Genomic DNA, 19370 nt, shown 5'->3' with positions numbered 1-19370 from the left:
TGACCCTACTGTCTATACCTTACAAGTGTGGAATTATAAGCACATGCTGCCTTGTCTTGCCTGTGGCTTATTTTCTTATCCTCAGATAAAATCCCTAGAGTTGGGAATGTAGTTCAGTGGTAAAATACTTGTATAACATTCACCAAACACTGGGCTTGATCCCCAGTACAAACCCACTCATACATACACATAAGTACACACAGTGTGTGCTACATTATCTAAGATCATTAATCAAGCTTCCCTATGACAAAGGTCAGCAAACGATGGCCACAAGCTAAGCCTGCCCTCCTACCTATTTTTGCATGGTCTCAAATTAAGAATGGCCACCATGTTTTTTCATGATTGAATTTTTTTTTTTAAAAAAAATATGACATATAAAAGTATTGCCAAGTTTGGGCGTATGCAGATGTAATTTTATCAGAGACAGCCAGATTCTTCCTTTAGCAGTGCTTCTGACTGCAGTGGTAGAGACAAGTGGTTGCAACAGAGACTTTCACAGACTGCAAAGTCCCAAATATTTACTATCTGGGTCCTTAACAGCAGTGTGCTGATTCCCACCCTAAAGGAAACCAAAACAAGTTGGGCCACTCATGAGTTGCAGGCAGGAACACTGAACCCTAAGAAGAGGGGAACCCTGAACCCCCAAGATAGATGACATCCCCCCACTAGTGACCTCCTGCCACTGGAGAAACAGCAGCTGGGCACTGAGAAGAATCCAAGCCTTAGGCCACTGATGCCCAAACAAAACCGGCAGGCAGCTCCTGGGGAGCAGTCTTAACAGGTCAAAAGTACCCCTCTTTCTCATAACTGGGAAGGAGTATGGGATGAAGAGGAGAGCAAGAAAAGTCATGGTCACAAGCAGTCTGCTCCATGAGGGATCTGAGTGAGCAAGGCTTCCCCACGCTGCCCTCATCTCTGAGCTTGCATGGGGCAGTGAACTTGGTCTCAACTTTCTGTCCTCCAACACTTTCTGGTACCCGCCGCACTTCTATTAAAAGAGAGGGCACCTAGCCTGTGGTGATCAGGAGGGAGTTCTCATGTAAGTTCCATTCTACCTGTCACCACTAGGGGGTCAAGTCACCAGCTTTAACCTGAACTCTCCTGGCTGACAAGGGGGAACAAGGGCACCCACTGCACAGGGCTAGAGACTACAGCCCCATCTAACGTTGAAGGGCAGAAAGCCTCAGCCTCCACCCATAGCTCCACACCCTATGCTCACCTGAGACTGCACACGAGCTCCGTGAAGCGGGGCCGGTCGCTGGGGTCATAGTCCCAGCAGCGGGTCATGAGCGTGTAAAGGACAGGTGGACAGAGGTCGGGCTTGGGAAGCCTGTCCCCTTTCTCCAGCACCCCGATGACATCCTTGTTTTCAAGCCAGAAGAAAGGCTGCTTCCCAAAGCTGAGGATCTCCCACATACACACAGCTAAGAGCAGAGGGGGACAGCTCAGGGGAGGGGTCAGCTTGCCCTCCCCAGGGATAACTCCAGCCATTGCAATTGGGTCTCCGCTGGAGGAGAGGCATTCTCCTCTGAGGGCTTGTCCACCGCAATGATCCACCCCAGACATCCATAGCCTATACTTGTAGTAAATGAACCATGTACTCCTAAGAACCTTCCCCACGGAGTTACTAGGGTTCTGGGGATCCAGAGGAGAGCATATCTGGATTGTCAGAACTTTCTCATAGTGAAGTTATAAACTTAGTACAGACACGTGTTGCCTGTGTGATCTTGGGCACACCCCTGACTCAGCTGAGTCTTAATTTCCTCAGGGGAAGATGGGAAGGACAATGAGTGTCCCACAAACAGCGGCAGGGCCAGTGGATCATATACAGTGCGCTGTGTCCATCAGACCCAGCCGGGCCCTCTCTCTCCTTGGACATCTTCATCAAAAGAAACTGGCCAGTTTTCTTTGAATATCCCTCGAAGCCTTTCCCACATAGTCCTTAGGCATGGCAGGTGTAGTACTTGCTTGCCACATGAGTTTACAAGGGGAGATAAGCCCAGTTTGGCTCAACCAGGCCTCAGCCCTGTTTCTTCTGCTCTCCACTGACACTCTACCTTTGGGACTTCTCAGTGCTCTTGGGACCTGAAGGACACATGTAAGACCTTTGTTCCCTGTGCTGTCCTCCTGCCCAGGTCACAGACAGGAGAATCATCACTTTTCTGAGTCCCCCTGAATCACCACTCACCGAACATCCAGACGTCACTGGCGGTGGTGAAGCGGCGGAAGTTGATGGACTCGGGGGACATCCATTTGATGGGGAGGCGGGTCACAGAGGCTTTGCGTGGACAAAGGGGTTTGCAGGAATTATTTAAGGACGAAAGATCTGAAATTGTATTCCTGTTCTCCCGAGACCATTAACCTAGGCTGCCGAACCTCAGGCTTCCTGGCTCTGGGATTCTGAATTCTACGAACTGTGCTGGTACCTGTGAGCTCTCACCTTTGTAATAGTCCTCATCCTCGATGTACCGGGAGAGCCCAAAGTCCCCCAGCTTCACACACTCAGGGGAGGCCACCAGGATGTTCCGGACAGCAATGTCCCTGAAAGAAGGATTGAAGACTAGCATGAAGCACTGCCTTGGGACCCTGGTACAAGCGAGGAGAATCAGGCATCAGCTGGAAGGAAGATATCAGCAGGTTTCAGACAGGAAGAGAAACATAACTCCTGAAACTCCCATGCGTCTGGCTCTCCTTGAGGAGTCCCTGTTGACACCGGCCACCTTAGAGTCACTACCAACCCCAAAGGTCCCACTTGCTTCTCACAGGCCATGCCACTTCCTGCTGCTTCTGCTACAGAAAAGATGTTTTTTTTTTTTTTTAAAAAAAACACCCAACTTCAGCTAAATAAAGGAAATGACGCTATGAGCGCACAGCCTCGGCCCTGGGCCATGTGCATCTCACATTTGACCTTCTTGCTTTGGAATGCGAGTTTTCCAAAGGAAAGCATTCTTGTTTCTCTTGACCATGGCTTTCTCCTATGTTCTAGAACACAGGCTGGTACCGAGTGGATGTTCCATGGGACTCATTGAATGCATGAGGGAATGTTTGTTTGGATCCTACATGGCCCGACACAGACTCAGACTCAAAATCACACAGGCCTTGACAGTGGCATGGCGAACACCTTGGGGTGTTGAGTCTCCTTGGGAGCTCATGGTATCAAGACAATAAGAATGAAGCCAGGGGGTGGGTGGGGAGGAGCCAACTACAGTCATAGTTCAAGCGGCTGGGGGGTGGAGGGAGCGGGGGTATTGTGGAATGATGGGTGGAGAGTGACAGACTCTCTGATGTTCCAGACACTTCTCCAGCCCCCTTCCTTCTTCCTAAGCCATGTGTCACCCAGTGGGCGAAGGGGTGGAGATGGAACTCTGGGCAAGAGGGCAGCCATCCCCCGGCCCTCGCCAGAAGACACAAAGCTCTGGTGGGATCCTAGGATAGGTGAGGAAATGTTCCATGGAGACTACCCACGTGCTGAGTGCTGAGTATGCTCAGTTGCGGGAACAGGCCATGCTGTCTCTCGCGGTCCCTACCTGTGTACACAGTTGATGCTCTCCAGATAGGCCATGGCTTTGCACACTTGTAGGGAGTACAGGACCAGAGTGGGTACCTTCAGGGAGTTCTTATTTCGCTCCAGGTAGTGGCCCAGCTGCAGGAAGAGAGACCTGGCATCAGAACCACTCATTCTACCCCAGCATGGCACCAAGGCACTGGGCTGCCAGGAGCCACTGACCTCTCCTTTCCATTAGGGGGGCCAAAGTTAAAGGTGGCAATACGTTTTGGCAATTTCCTCTACCTAGCAGCTAAATATGGAAGGCAGGAAGCTGTGACGATGTCTCCAGTGCCCTGTTTGAATGCAGCGTGGTTGTCACGTGGGGTTCCTCCTCCGCCCCCTGAGCTCACCTCCCCATAAGGATACAGTTCCATGATGATCCACGTGGGCTCCTCTTCAATGATGCCCATGAGCTTCACGATGTGAGGGTGGTCAAGTTTCTTCATGATCACTGCAAGAGGCAAGGGGAAGTGGAGCAGGTCAAAGGTCATACAGAAAGTGTTTGGTTTTCCTTCCTCGGTGCTGAGCATCAAACCGGGCCTCACGCATGCCAGGCAAGTGCTCTACCACAGAGCTACACACCCGTCCCCGCCATACGAGAGAAAGGCAGTTTCCTGTCCCTGCTGCAAAATATGGGCCAAGAATTCTCTTGCGATCAGGAGGGGAGGTGGGTTCCCATTACTGCTCACACCCTCTCCTTCCCAGCCTCCAGGGCCCCTCATCCTTGAGGGCTGGAGCATCTCAGGGGCCCTCCCCAGGGGACGCCTACCTGCCTCGCTCATGAACTTCTCCTTGTTGTCCTGGGTGCAGTCTTTCTTACAGGTCTTGACGGCCACATTAATTTTTTCTCCTTTCTGCAATAGGAACATATGGTCAAGGACTCTGCCACGTCTAGAGCAAGTGTCCTTTCCCTATCCTCAGCATGACCGATGCGGCACTGGCTACCACCCTAGGGACGGCAGATGGTGTTGCCCTTCCATGGCACCTCACCCCTGCCTACCCCACACCCCATTTTTGTATCTCTGCTCAAGCGCTCCTCCTCTTTCCCTTCCTTCTGTGTTAGAGCTAGAAAGGACTTCAGAGACCAGAAATCTCAGTCCCTGTGTACAGATGAGGATACACAGTCACGTGATTTGTCCAAGGCCAGCAGGTATACAACAGAACACACAGGGGCTCCTTCAGAAGAAAGCAGGGCCTCCTTCTCTGTCCTTACTGTTGGCTTTCAACCATATTGCTCTCCTTGGGCTCTGCCTTCTCCAGCCTGCCAAAGTATAACCACAGAAGCAAGGCCCACCCAGGCTTCAGCGACTTGGACACCAGGTCCTGCTGGAGCCATACAGGCCCTGATCTAACTGCATCTTACCCTATTTCCCCTTCTGCGTTCTCCCACCAGACTCAGAGCCCACTGTGTTTCCACCCCTAGGACACTGTTCCCCAATCTTGGGAATGATTCTTTACTCCCTGGGTGCTCCGGATACAGTCCTGGGCCATGTGGATGAGGCCCCACTGTGTATCAGTCAGCTGTGAAAGAGGACCCACTGTGTGTCAGCTATGAAAGAAGACCCAGTGTGCGTCACTGTGAATGAGGACCCACTGTGCGTCAGTTGTGAATGAGGACCCCACTGTGTGTCAGTCACCTTCAACCTCTCACCCAGCTCCTCTCTCACCCTTCAGACAGACAGACGAGGGATGCCAGGAAAGAGCCTGGGACTCACGTGATTCGTGTAGACCCCTTCATAGACCTCCCCAAAGAAGCCTTCACCAAGAATACGATTAAGAACCACATCTTCACGGGAAACACCATACTGTGGACCTGCACAGAGGGAGAAAATGGGGGTGGGGAATCCCAGAATCCTAAGTCCAGCTGGCCTCCCCAGGGAGAACCCGAGTGTGCAACAGCAAAGATCTAAGGACTTGACTGGAAAATTACATACAAATTGTCCCACTGTCTCAGATCCAGGGATATGTATCACCCTGCTCCCTGGTCCCTGGTCCCTGGGTTCACATTTTTAAGGTCCTCACTGAGCTACACAGGTCCATGTTAGGCCGATCTGCAGAGAATCTCAGCTTTCAAACCAAGGGTCCCTTGGGTCTTCCCTGGCAGAGAACATGCAGATGAGGATGAAGATTCATCCCAGAAGTCCTTGTGATGTCACCTCCCGGGGCCCCGACTATGGTCACAGTGGTGGTAGGGTAACCATCCTCTTTAAGAACCCGGAACCTACCTCCTGGCCTTCGCAGAGTCTCATCGGGAATCTCTGCATAGATGTCTGATTCTGTAACGACAGAAAGGGGCCCAGCCCATGGGCCCAGTATTTTTACTGAGCACAGCCAGGAACGAAGGCATGACTCACAGTTGGAAGCCAGGACAGGCAAAGGAGTGAGTAAAGGCGGCCATGCAGGAGAGGCCACGCTCCTGTACCAGGAATCAAGGAAGACACCTCAGTTAGAAGCCATGCTCACTCTCTCAGTTTTGCCAGTTTCAATAATGCATTACCCCTTTGACTTTATTATTAACTTGATGTTTTCTCTCCTCCCAAATCCATATGCTGCAGCCCTATCTATCCTACGGTACAATGGCTGGCGTGGGTCTCTGGGAAGTGATGAGAGTTAGGTGACGTCATGAGGAGGGGACTCCTATTATAAATTAGTGTTCTTAGAAGAAGACACGCTAGAGTTTGCTCTCTCTACCACATGACCACACAGCAAGGAGTCACACAAAGAAGAGAGACCCCACCAGACAGAATCTACAGAGGCCGGACCTGCCAGCCCTCCAAAGCTGAGAGAAATAAATGACTGGTTTTGAGTCATTCCATCTATTGTATTATGTTTGTACCATGAGAGCTGACCAAGATCAACACAGTACTTTGGTACAAACTATTCTGCTAGGCAGTGGTGGCTCATGCCTTTCATATCAACACTTGGGAGGTAGAGGCGGGTGGATCTCTAAGTTCGAGGCCAGCCGCTAATGGTATTTTGAGCCATCATTGAGAAATGATCGGGAAGGTGGTTCCCTGTGACCTGCAGAGAAGGCTTGGTAACATCAGGAGAGGAAGCAGAGGCGACGAGGAAGCATGAGGAAGGGGCAGAGGCCGAGGTTACAGAGAGCGTGCTTACCTATGCTACAACTCTCTGAGAGTTGGGACCGCCGAGCCTCCAGGTTTCTGTAGGAGAAGGTCAAAGGGCAGGCGTGGTTGACCTCAGAACCCTGCAACATTCCCCTCAGGCAGCCTCATTCTGCCTCTGTCCACCCACCCGGCTTTGGCTGGATCTTGAAAAGCAGTCGACTTGGCTGTCAGTGAGTTGGGAGTATTACCCAGAACTCCAAAGGGCAAGAGGGGAAGGAAAGACAGAAGCTGACATCTCAAGACAGCACCAGGTGGAACAGGGACTAGCCCCACACTTGTGTACAGGGAAGGAAGACACACCACACTGGAGTGCCAAGACTCCAGTGTTCTCTCAGTAACAAGGGAGGTGGGGCTTCACCATGCTCTTTCAGCCCTAACCTAAGGGCTGAGCTTAGGTATCTACCCTGGCGACCCTCTCATACTCACAGCGTGGGGATCTGAGGCAGGCTGTTTCTTTTCTCACCATCTAGGAAAAATAGAGGAAGGGAGGTTTGGAACCAGGGACGTATGGGCCTGAATGGATGGCGGATGGGGTGCTGCTTCCAAGGCTGACCGTCAGCATCATAGTGGAAAAGACTTGGGCAGGAACTAGAACCCTCCTTGTAAACTTCCTCCTGCCAGTATCACATGCTCCAGCCTTGCCCATTTCCTGAGCAGTCCCCAATCAGGGTCACGCAGAACAGAACAGTCCTAAGCTAGCCAAAGCTCCGATATGCCAGCAGCGGCAGACGCAGCACCTCCAGAAGTTACTTCCAGCTGCTGGCCACTGAGAACTGACTCGGTAGCAACTCCCCACACTCCCAAAATCTTTGCTTCCACTTAAGGGCCAACGCCTGCCCTTCCCTCTGCTGTCCTCTGCTGGGCTATTCTATGTCCAGAGAGAAACCTACCTTTCTTGGCGTTCATGATAAGAGAGCCTTTGTGTTCTCCCTGCAGCCTGCAGTAGCCGTCTATGAGGTCAGCCATGTTTTCAGCTTCTGCCAGGGACGAGGTTTTGATGGACAGGGACTGTAGAGAAGAGGCCAGCCACCGGTGAGAAAGCAGAGCCTCTGCTACAGTCCATCCCACAAAGAGGAAGAAGAGGTTACAGGACCTGACCCTACCTCAGTGGGATTCCGCCCACACCTTTCTGGAGTATTGTGTGTACGTTGTTAGAGATAGCCACCAGGGGGCACATTGGCCATCCCTCCAGCTGGCTACCCAGGGCTCTTAGCTGCAAAGCTAGTTCTGGGTCCTGCTTCTTCTGATCTCTGAGCAGGCAGCACAATGCCTTGTGTTTGGGGAGTGCTCAGTTTGTATGGGCAGAAACTAAGAAGTGGGAAGTGGGTAGGATTGGGGGCTCAACACAGGCTGGTGAATGGAGAGAGACGAGTGTTTGGTGGTCTGAGGTCTCTCCCGTATTTCTACCTACAAAAAACCCCAGGTTCCTCAGGTCTTGATTCTAAACCATTGCTGATTTGCTAAATGTTTGACTTCTGTTGTGTTCCTTATTTCCACTCACCTCTACCTAAAGCCTTTTTCTACTACTTTCCTGATAAAGACATAAGTTTCTTTTTTTTTTTTTTTTTTTTTTTTGGTTTTTCGAGACAGGGTTTCTCTGTGGTTTTGGAGCCTGTCCTGGAACTAGCTCTTGTAGACCAGGCTGGTCTTGAACTCACAGAGATCCGCCTGCCTCTGCCTCCCAAGTGCTGGGATTAAAGGCGTGCGCCACCACCGCCCGGCAAGACATAAGTTTCTTATTTCCTTAAATCTTGTCATATCATAGAACCTTGTTTGCATACTGGGTAGAGTTTTAGTTTGGTTTATACTGGCTTCTTTATTAGGGGGTGGAGAAGAGAGGCCACCAAGTTGTCACTGTGTGAACATGGAAGTCATAGGAAAAGCCACACAAGTCATTTCTTTCCTTCCACTATATGGGCTGGGGCCAGGGGATTGAACTGAAATTACTGGGCTTGGTGGTAGGTGCCTTTATCTTGCCAGGCAAGGGTACAATTTTCTTAACAAGACCCTTCAACAGAGAACCCCTAGTACCTGTTGGACTCAGAGAGGCCAGATTGAATAAATTTCACCCACAGAACACCCAGGTCACCCAGAGAAGCTCACCTGGGGGGCACCCTCGATGCCCAGTTGCAAGACCGCCTGGCCCTCTTCCAATGGGAGGCACCTGATGGACTTGATCTGCTTGAACTCAGCCAGGCAGGTAGGCTGTGAAAGAGGAGGGAGAAACCGAGGGCCATTCAACCCCAGGATCTGACCAAGGAAACTGGTCAAGATGGGGGTGAGGAAGGATGAGGGGTGGGGAGTGGGCAGTCTCTTTTGAGGATGGAGAGAATAAGGCTCAAAGGTCCCTCTCAGATGGCAGAAGAAGGGAGGGAGGTCCTCTTGTCATGCTCATGCGTCAAGTCGGCGGTAGAGCCGGAACTGGACCCAGGTCCCCAGGGAGTCCTGGGAGAGGCTCTGCCTTGTGCACTACAAGAATGGCAACGGCCTTCCTTGGCTCCTCACCCCACTTTGTGCAGCAGCGGCAACATGGCCAATAATGAACCATCTGGCATGTGCAAATCTACACCAAGGGGCTGGCCTTATAAAGACTCTGCCCTGAGCAATGGGGAATGGGGGAGAAGAGCTGATGGGGAGACTGGAGAGCGGGCAGGGAAGAGGAAAAGACCTCTGGGCTGGAGCTAGGTGAGACTTGCTCTTGGGCCCTCTCTACCTTTGTATCTTGACTTGTCAGCTGACGGATGCCTCTAGGGCCGATGACCAGGTCCACGGTAATGTTCCATCCTTGCTGGAATAATAGGAGAAAGGGGTATATTTCCCATGCCACCCACCCATTTTCAGAAACTTTAAGAAAGTCATATTAAGGTGGACTCAATACCGCCATCTCTCCCGGCCCTCCATCTTAAACCCCACCATACAGTTCGCCACTTCCCATCACTTTTCTCTCCCCACCCACTTTCCTCCCTCCCCTACATTGGAGGAGGACTCCCTTGGAGTCCTATCCCAGAGGCTTGGAGGTCAGGCAGCATGAGGTTAAGAAGAAAAGGCCATTACAATGAGCTCGCAGCGATAGGTCTCTTGGTCGATGTTAGCAAAGCCTGCCAGGGTATTGAAGAACTTCATGACACATTCTTCCTCCCGGAGCGAGGCATACTGCTGGAAGGTCTGCTGGATCATCTTCCGGAACTGCTTCGGCTGGGAAGGGGTTGGGGTTCCTGCCTTAGGACTTCGGGAGAGGCTGCCCGTTGCTGCAGCATGGCTCACAGGGTCCCCACCGTGACAGAAGCCCCAGATGTGTTCCCTAAAGCCCACAACTGTCTCTACAGAAGTTCACCCTCACCCTGGGAGGGAAGGCAGGAGACATGCAATCTTATGGCCCAGGTCATAAAATGAATCAAGCCTCCGAGGTAGTCTTGAGCCAGGTGTATCTCATCCCGATTCCTGGAGAGCCTACCACACACACATCAGCTGTCTTATGTCTGGTAGCCTAAGGTCATTGGTTCTCCTCTCCCCTCACTATGGCTCTTATCCCAGGACACACACTGAGCAGGGCTTACCAGGCTCCTTGCCCTCTGCTTCCCTCACCTTTAAGTTTTCCTGCATCTGCTTCGGGAAAAACAGGTCCAAACCCACTTCTTTTCTGAAAGAAGGAAAAACAGAAGCTGCGTTTGACAGACACACTGAACTTCTGGCCAACCAAAAGGAGTTAAGAAGGCTTTGGAGTCTGAGGAAGTGAGCCCTAGGGCCCTGGGCTAGAGAGATGATGGACAGGTGGACAGGACAGCAGGAAACTGGGGGAAGGGTGGAGGAGGCTATGCCCAACATGGAACTTACTCCAGGAGTTCAAAGTTGGACTTCTTGTCCAATGCATTGTGAGGCATGTCCTTGAAGAATCGCCTGGGGAGAGAGACAGAGATAGCCTGGAGAAGAAGGGCGGGTAGCTGGAGAGGGAAGCCCTCAGAGTAGGGCATCCAGTGTCCATGTGCTGGCCTGTAAGCAACTTTCTCACCAGATATCGGGACCATGGGGGTGGGGGGAAGATTCAAAGAGCAATAAAACCAGATATATATGAAACTGTCAGGAAAGAGGAAGCCGGCGAATTTCATTCCTGGAAGACTCTTGCCTTTGCTTTGGGGCTTGGGTTTCACAGTTGTACAAACAAGACAGAAAATAGCTCTATCAGCATCAGTAGGGACAAACAAGCCTTGGGCTCTGAGGGCAATGGCACTCACCACCAAACCTGAGGACCTACGGGATAGAAGAAGAGAACTGACTCCAATAAGTTGACCTCTTACCCCCACCATACACACGCATGTGTACATAGGAAATGTCTAAAAGCAATAATCAACAGCAGCTTTCAGTCCAGGGACATCATCCCCCAATGTGGGTGTGTATGTTTGCATTTCCATCTGGATAATTAACTGTCATACATATAAAAGTTTAGAATTCACAAGAAAAAAATGAAAATAATAATTCTATTGCCAGGTAATATAAAATATTTCCCATCTTTGAGTCATGCATCTATATAACAATAGATGCTATATGACTATATATATTATGTATTATGACTATATGAGGCAACGAGGACTACACTATAAACAATAATGTGGAATATAATAGTATAAATTATAATAATAGCTTATTTGTAGCAATTGTGGTTTTAATATGAGATGAAACAGACAGTGCCCCCAAGTACACCGGACTTCCTACACCATCAAGGTCACTGTGACTAGTAATCAATTATCAGCTATTGTAGACACTGCCCTGCTCTTGGTCTTCTATTACAGTCCCTCAGGGTCCCTTTAACACAGATGGTCACAGGTACCTGGTGATCCTTCTGCACTAACACTGTGAGCAGACAGGTGTGCGGGAACACGAAACAGCGGCCCCAGCTCACTGGGACGTAGACATGCTCTAGCTTAGCTTCCACTTTATTTATCTAGGATCTGTGTCTCCGTGTGTGCTGGTGCATGCATGCATGCCCTCTGCTGCCTGTGGAGGCCAGAATAGGGTGCCAGATGCCTTTGAACTAGAGTTCCAGGTCTTCGTGAGGGACTCGGTATGGGCGCAAAGGACTGAATTTCAGTTCTTTGATAGAGGAGTAAGCACTCCTAACTCCTGAGACATCTTTCCAGATCCTACGGTGTTTCTTGGAAAACGTAAACAAGGCTGTGTAAAAACTCAGGACCCCACGTATTCCCACACCCTGGGTAAAGAAAGAACACTACACCATGAACCATAGGAGAAAATGCACCCCACCCCCAACGTCCAACATGGGTCACTCCATCCTTAACTCAGTAACTTGGAATATACTCTCAAACACACTATAAAGCCATAGAAATGGTTACCTCTCGAATATTAACAGTAATTTTAGAAAACCAAATGCATTGAAAAACTCCTGGATAGAATTGCCTCTTGCTGAGGCCATCCCCAGTTAAGTGAATTTCAGATACTTTTAGGGAGCTTTTTACTTTTCCATTCCTGCATGTTCTTAGCATTCCATAGTCAATTAGCATTACTTGTTCACATGGAAAAAATTAAGGTAGTGAGTATCATACTACCAGGGGCTATGTAAACCTTCCAAGGTCATGGTCTTGAGAGGAAGTCTGCCCACGATTACATATGGACTTCATGGATTGCCCTATTCCTTCTCCTTAGGGATCCCCTGGGCGATGAACATTAAGATCCACCCCTTTCTTAGATGTCAGATATATAAAGGGAATGTTTTTCTATGAAATTCACCAAGCAGTCATTTACAGTTCCCTCCACCTTACACACACACACACACACACACACACACACACACACACACACACACACGGCCATTATAGGCATTTGTTTTCACTGTTTGACATAGAAGAACAAAAGTGACACAGAGTGAAAAAGAGTGAGGGGAACGAGCCCATGGTGAGAGGGGCTCAGTGTGAGGGGAACGAGCCCATGGTGGGAGGGGCTCAGTGTGGCAGGAGCCTCACACCAACCATGTTTAAAATGCGTAGGGTGAAACGGAGTAGAGAAGAAAATTAAAACTCTCTTATTTTTCTTATTCAATCAAGAAGGGGCACATTTGACTGAGGATGGTGTGACCAGGACAATTCATGATTGCCTGGGGAATACCACTGAATTCTAGTTAACAACAGTGGAATAAACCTCCATCCTACCTTCTTCCAAGCAGAGAGAAGAGGTAGAAAGTCTTAAGCCATATCAAATGACGGGAAGCCAGGAAATGAAACAAAGAAATAAGGTTATACCTGGAATCTTAGCATGTAGCAGGAGGATTGAAAGTCTGAGGCTAGCCTGGACCATGGAGTGTGTTCCAGGTGGGGCTGTCCCTGCCTCAAAACTAAACTAAACTAAACAACTAAAATCTACAGTTGTGTTGTATATATTTAATTTACCAAATTCCTAGAGTACAGCCTTGCCTGGGCCTAAGTGCCCTCAATGGGGGCACCTTGACACTGTTCCCTCCCTCCCCCAGCCTGAAACACTTATCTATATCTGGAGGTGCTTTTGATTGCTCCACGTGGTGCTGGCAGCATCTAGAGATGTGTGCCACAGTTTGTACACATGGAGACCTCATCGTGACAAGAAATCACCCAGCCCTAAGTGTCCCTAAATGAGCACTTAGGAAATGAAGAACCATGGCTCGTCTCCTCCCCCACTTCTCTCTTTGGGTTTGGATAGAGCAGTGCCTGGAAAGGGGGTGAGCCTATGTAGGGCAGGTCTGAAGGCTCAGAAATCACAGGATGACTGGGTAGCAGGAGGAGCTTCAACTATGAAATATATTGGGCCTGTCCAGGGTGAGCCTATGTAGGGCAGGTCTGAAGGCTCAGAAATCACAGGATGACTGGGTAGCAGGAGGAGCTTCAACTATGAAATATATTGGGCCTGTCCAGGGTGACTCCATCCTCCACCTAAGTGTCCCTGTGGTTAAGTTCTCTAAGGTCAATAGTGGAGGCTTTAAAAGTTTCCCAAGCTAGTGCCACCTGCTTCCCATCACGTTCCTAGAAAACCTCAGAGCAAGCCCTCCCAGGACTGTTCTAGATTGTGTGCCCGAGATAATGCACACACTGGCTTGCTTCACAGAGCTGTGTTCTAACGGTACAGACATTGACTGTCAAGGAACCAACAAAGAGGATTTTAGTTCTATCCGAGATACCGTTGTGGTGGTTGGAATGAGAATGGCCCCCATAGGCCCATATGTTTGAATACTTGGCCCCCAGTTGGTGGAACTGTTTGGGGAGGATTGGGAGGTGTGGTTTTGTTGGAGAAGGTGCGTCACTGGGGGCAGGCTTTGAGGTTTTAAAAGACTCTCAACATTCCTAGTGTTCTCTCTGCCTTATGATTGTGGATCAAGATGTGAGTTCTCAGATGTTCCTTCATTCTGCCATCATGGACTTAGCTGTAAGCTCTCTGAAACTGTAAACCCAAATTAAATGCTTTATTTTATAAGTTGCCTTGATCATGGTATTTCATCACAGAAGCAATTAAAAAAAACTAAGTTGGTACCAGGAGTGGAGTATTGTTATGACAGGCCCAGGTATGCTGTTTTCAAAGGAATGTGGAAGACTTTAGAACTTCGAACTAGGAAAGCAGTTTCATGCTTTAAGTGAAACTTCCCAGGCCATCCTAGTAGGAGCTTGGAAGACAATAGTGCTGAGAGCATTGTGGCCTATGAAGGACCACCAGCACAAGAGGTGTCCGAGGAGAACAATATTGGGGATGTAGCTAGAGACCACTCTTGTGATAGCTTGACAAAAAAATAAGACCGCTTTCTTCCCTTGGAATCTGCCTGAGGTTAAATTGAAAAGTATCGGATTAGTCTCCTTGGTAGAGGAGATTCCAAGATAGCCTAATATTGACTCGGTCACATGGTTATTAGTAAGCACTTGCATGCCAGTCTACAATGAAAAGGAGCAAGCATGACAAAAAGAAATACACACATATAGTTTAAAGAGAAAAAGAGGACTAGGAAATTTAATGTTAGAGTCAAGGCTTGTCCTAAAAGAGATAAGGAGAGGCCTGACATGAACCAAAATAAAGAGAGGATGCTCTCCAGCAAGACCCTACACAGTTCAGTGATGTAGGAAGGTCATCTGTCTATGTGTTACTTTCATTGGTTAATAAAGAAACTGCCTTGGCCTTTTGATAGGCCAGCCCTTAGGTGGGTGAAGTAGACAGATGGGAATTCTGGGAGAGAGAAAGCAGAGTCAAGCAGACGCTATGACTCTCCTCTCTGAGAGGGACGCTGGTTAGACTCATGCTGGTAAGCCACAGTCAAGTGGCAATACAGATATTAGAAATGGGTTAGATCAATATGTGATAGTTAGCCAATAAGGAACTGGAGATAATGGGCCAGGCAGTGTTTAAATGAATACAATTTGTGTGTTGTTATTTTGGGTGTTAAGCTAGCTGTGCGGAAGCCGAGCGGGGTGAAAAGCAGTCCTGTTCGCCTCATCACTACAGTTCAGCTTCCAACTCATAAAAAGAAAAGGTCGGAGGACTTTTCTGCTACTAAAACGCAACAACAAAGAAAATCTTTTGCAAATGTGATTCAAGGAGCCAGGCTCTATCCACATGGGAAGTCGAACTTGGAAGTGATGTCCCATGATCCTGGATCCAGAGTCATGGAGGATACACGTGTAAAGGGGCCATGGAATCTCCCTCATGGTTAAGGAAAGCCACTGAGGTCAGGTGTCGCATGGGAGCTCCTGCATGGAGGCCACTGCATGAGGCTATGAAAGTGAAGCCTGGATTGCTCTGGAGATCCCAACACGTAGGAGCTTTGAGAGCCATGAGACTCTCTTAGGGAGAGAGCGACATCCAGGGAGTGGAAACAACCCACGAGAGCCTGTTGTAGTCAGAAAATCCAGAGGGGTAAGGCCATCTAAGCCCTCTGACATTACACACAGAGCAACAGGATTTGGAATTTTTCCCTTCTAGTTTTCAGTCTTTCTTTGATCCAGTATTTTCTCACTGTGCCCCATTTCCTTCCTTTTGGAATGGTAATGTGTATTCAATTCCATTATATGTCAGAAGTATATAATTGTTTTTTTTATGTTATATGTGGTTACAGTTAAGAGAGTGCCTTGGGTCTCCGAAGACTCTGGACTTTTAAAACTGTGTTGAGACTGTGATAGATTATGGGGACTTTTGAAGTTAGAATAAATGCATTTTGCATTGTGGTGTGACCACAAGCCTAAGGGAGAGGAGTGTGGGGTTTTGAATTAGAATGGTCCCCATGGGCTCATATGTTTGAATGGTCTCCAGTTGGTGGAACTGTTTGGGAAGGATTAGGAGCTGTGGCTTTGTTGGATGAGGTGTGCCACTAGGGATGGGATTTGAGATTGCAAATCATACAAAAAACTAAGACACCAAGTCACTGAAGCTTTTCCTTGCCACTGAAGACAGAGCCAACCTTAAGTCAAGGGTCTGACAGATGTCACAGTCTAACTTGTGGGACAATACATGAGCCAAGAGAGGAGGCTAGAAAAGGCTTCAAGATGGAGAGACTCTTGAGCTGACTCATCATGGAGCCAGGGTGACCATTTCCTTAAACAGATGCTTCCTAGACCTTTAAGATTCCCTCTCAGATAAAGCTAGGCAGGTAGCACCAACTCACGCAGTTTAAAGAACCCAAATATGGGAGCATTTACCTCCCCATCCCTGACTACCTTGTAATGTTAAAATGTGAGAAGAGAAATATGCTCTGTGTCCTGCTGCACAGTGGGGTGACTGAAGCTAATAATGATTTAATATTTCAAACGCAACAGGAGAGGATTTGAGGCATTCTGATCATAAAGAAATCATATATGTTGATGAATGCATACAGTCCCTGCGTCAATCAAAAACAAAACTGAGAAATGGAGCCTTTGTCAGGCTGAAGACCCTCTGAAGAGACTGTCCTCCCAGAATAAGTGTGGGTGGTCCCTTAAGGTCACCTGGAGGAAGAGCCCTTGAGAGATGAATGAATGGGATTTGAGTTTGTGATGAAAGAGATGTGTACACAAAATACTTAAACAGTATTCTCAAGGAGTTTTGAACTGGGTGTGGTGGTACACTATACCCCTGTTATCCCAGCACTCTGGAAGTAGAGAGATGAGGATCAGGAATTCAAGGTTGTCCTTAGATACTTAGTGAGTCTGAAGGTGACCTGAGCTACATAAGGCCCTGTGTCAAAACTGAAAAGTGAAAACATTAAGAAACCCAAAATCAGAAAATGTTTTAGAACGTTTCAGAATGTGGTGAATAGGACAGTACTGAATTAGGAAAAGGAGGCTCAGATAGCCCCAGTCTCCTGCCTTGAGTTTTCACGGCTCACTCCTTACATCCTGACCTGTAAACTGGTCTTAGAATCACCATAGACAGAAGTACCTAACTTGACTGTGCTTCAGTCCACACTGTGTTTCCAATGTTTGGAGCCATCATACATCATTCAGAGGTCCTGAATGGCAGAGACCCTGCTTTCCCCAGGGACTCCGTGCTGAGATCCTTCTGTTTGGGTGACTGTCAAATGAATGAATGAATGAATGGCACCTGCTTAGAGTGCCTCTAGTGCTGGCTGATCCTCCCCAGGCTGAGCCTGCAATTCGGAGAAGCAAACACTAGATGGCAGTAGTCTATGCGCAATTTATGACAGATCCACCCTCAATCCCCAGGACTAAAGAAAATAAAGACATGCAAAATCCACTTGGCACTAATAAAATGTTAACTTGCTATCAACATTTATAGGTTAACCACAAGGTCAGATTCTTTCTGAATCAAAGCAAGGTGAGTATTCTTTCTCTAATCCTAATCTTAACTCGTCAGTCACTACCTAAAAAATCCTGGGTGACACACGCACTACGATTCTTTGGTTCAGAAAATTCTGTTGTTATGCTGGGTGTGGGGGTACCCGGCACAAGTATAAGTATTCCTGGTAGCCTCAGGTCAAAGAAGATAAGTTATTTGGTATTTCTGACTAATTCTAGCAGATGGCCCATGAACTTCATATTTTAATTTGTGGTAGGATATTTACACAATGTGATGCATTTGGCATCTATAATAAATAAATAAATAAATGTCAATTAGCTCTCATTTCAGTCATGTGGCAGTCTGAGAAAGGCAATGCCATGATGGCAATAAAAAGATGAGCGGTGGCCAGGGAGGGAGAGGCAAACATGATGTTCAGAGTAGTGAAACTCCTGCCTGTCATTTCAGCAGTGGGCACGTGCCCTTGTCCACACTCACAGGATGTGCGGTACCGAGGTGAACCGTGATGTGAGCTGTGGGCTTTGGGTGGCCCTGGGGCATCTCTGGGTGGGCGTCGACCATAGGAATCGTGCCACTCTTGAGGAATACTCATGATAGGGAAAGTTGTGTTATGTTCAGGGCTCAGGATCCATGAGAAAGCCCTGTGCCTTCTGCTCACTTTTGCTGTGAACCTAAACTCGTCTAAATAACAACAAAGATGAATGAACTGGGTCTGAGGGGTCCATTCCCGTGCTAGAGCGCTGGCCTGGCGTACATGAGATCCTGGACCACAAGGCAATTAAGAGTAACAAGAAAAGGCTCTAGCCAGCCCACTTGGCACAGAGCTGGAGGTAGGCTGCTTGCTCCCCCTCATAGTTTTCTTCCATTCTGCCCATCCTTCAGGTCCTTGTCAGGGCCTGTGACCTCCTCCTGGTCCCTGTCCCTCTCTTCAGGACTTTCCAGATCCCAGACCCCATATACAGTCAACAAATAAACAACTAATTCTAGACTGTCTGTCTCTGTCTTTGTTCGAAGGGCTCTGAATCTATTAACTACCTCGGGCTTCCCAACAGCCCTCCAAGGTGCTATTGCTAACATCATTCTTGCTTTAAAGATGAAGAAATCAAGGCACAGAGGGATTAAGCAACTTGTCAAGAGCAGCACAAAATGAAAACCTAAGAGTCCTGTCTAGGTACCTCACTTCAGAGTCTTTGTTCTTCCCAGTCAACCCAATTCTTCTCAACAGGAACCCAGTCCCCTGAGCTCTGGTGTCACCAGCCTCCTGCCCTATGCTCATATCATACATCTTAAAGCCAGGAAAGGATATGTTCTTTTTTTCCTGGTGATGTCATTTATCTGTAGGCAGCTTATGCAACCCCTGATCTTGTAGAATGAGGCACTACTATTCATGATTTTCAACAAAGAACCACACTTTTAGAAGGTTCTGCCTTATTGTCTGATTTTCAAAACTGTGCCCTTCTCTTAGTGAGAAATGGTGGTAATCTGATTGTAAAGATCCACTTGCCACATCACCATGGAAACCCTGTATTCTACCTTTCCATTTGACAATCACTGGGTCTGAAGTCTACAAGGTTTACATAGATGCTTTCCACACCCACTCTGGAACATCACATCCCTAGCCCTGAGTCAAACAGAGCCTGACTCTCTATGAGGCTTAGAGCACACATGGCAGGGGGTTGGGTCATGAAACAAAGGTTTGGGGATAACCCTAAGATGACGAGGGAACAGACTCCAGAACATCGTGCACTCTCAATGAGCCTGTCTTCAGAGGCCAACTCAGATACCTCTCTGGTTGTCTAGCCCATGAGTGCCATGCTTGGCATTTGGGCTATAACCAATACCAGTTTGGAGATGGTTAGAGAGAGTGAGAATATGAAATAATTTGCCAGCAGATCTGAACGGGGGCTTACTGGAATCTCAAAGTGAACCACAGTCTAGCATGG

General features: G+C 48.4%; 1 protein-coding gene across 5 annotated transcripts in view; it reads right to left on the bottom strand.

Moving 5' to 3' along the window:
- Positions 1–19370, bottom strand: part of Ptk2b (protein tyrosine kinase 2 beta) — a 121329-nt gene that overhangs the window by 15745 nt on the left and 86214 nt on the right. For all 5 annotated transcript variants that reach the window (XM_057785954.1, XM_057785956.1, XM_057785953.1 and 2 more), the window contains exons 6-21: positions 10510–10572; positions 10261–10315; positions 9730–9870; positions 9389–9463; positions 8779–8880; positions 7566–7683; positions 7102–7141; positions 6665–6711; positions 5773–5823; positions 5263–5360; positions 4317–4401; positions 3898–3998; positions 3528–3643; positions 2441–2541; positions 2189–2278; positions 1220–1424 (exon numbers count right to left, since the gene is read on the bottom strand). In XM_057785954.1, coding sequence (XP_057641937.1) covers positions 1220–1424; positions 2189–2278; positions 2441–2541; positions 3528–3643; positions 3898–3998; positions 4317–4401; positions 5263–5360; positions 5773–5823; positions 6665–6711; positions 7102–7141; positions 7566–7683; positions 8779–8880; positions 9389–9463; positions 9730–9870; positions 10261–10315; positions 10510–10572 — 1488 coding nt within the window. The remainder of the gene's footprint in view (positions 1–1219; positions 1425–2188; positions 2279–2440; positions 2542–3527; positions 3644–3897; positions 3999–4316; positions 4402–5262; positions 5361–5772; positions 5824–6664; positions 6712–7101; positions 7142–7565; positions 7684–8778; positions 8881–9388; positions 9464–9729; positions 9871–10260; positions 10316–10509; positions 10573–19370) is intronic.

Source organism: Chionomys nivalis, chromosome 12 (genome assembly GCF_950005125.1).
Source record: "Chionomys nivalis chromosome 12, mChiNiv1.1, whole genome shotgun sequence".
NCBI classification, from domain to species: Eukaryota; Metazoa; Chordata; class Mammalia; order Rodentia; family Cricetidae; genus Chionomys; species Chionomys nivalis.
Note: the sequence above shows the minus strand (reverse complement) of the source record. Positions and strands in the feature narration are given on the sequence as shown.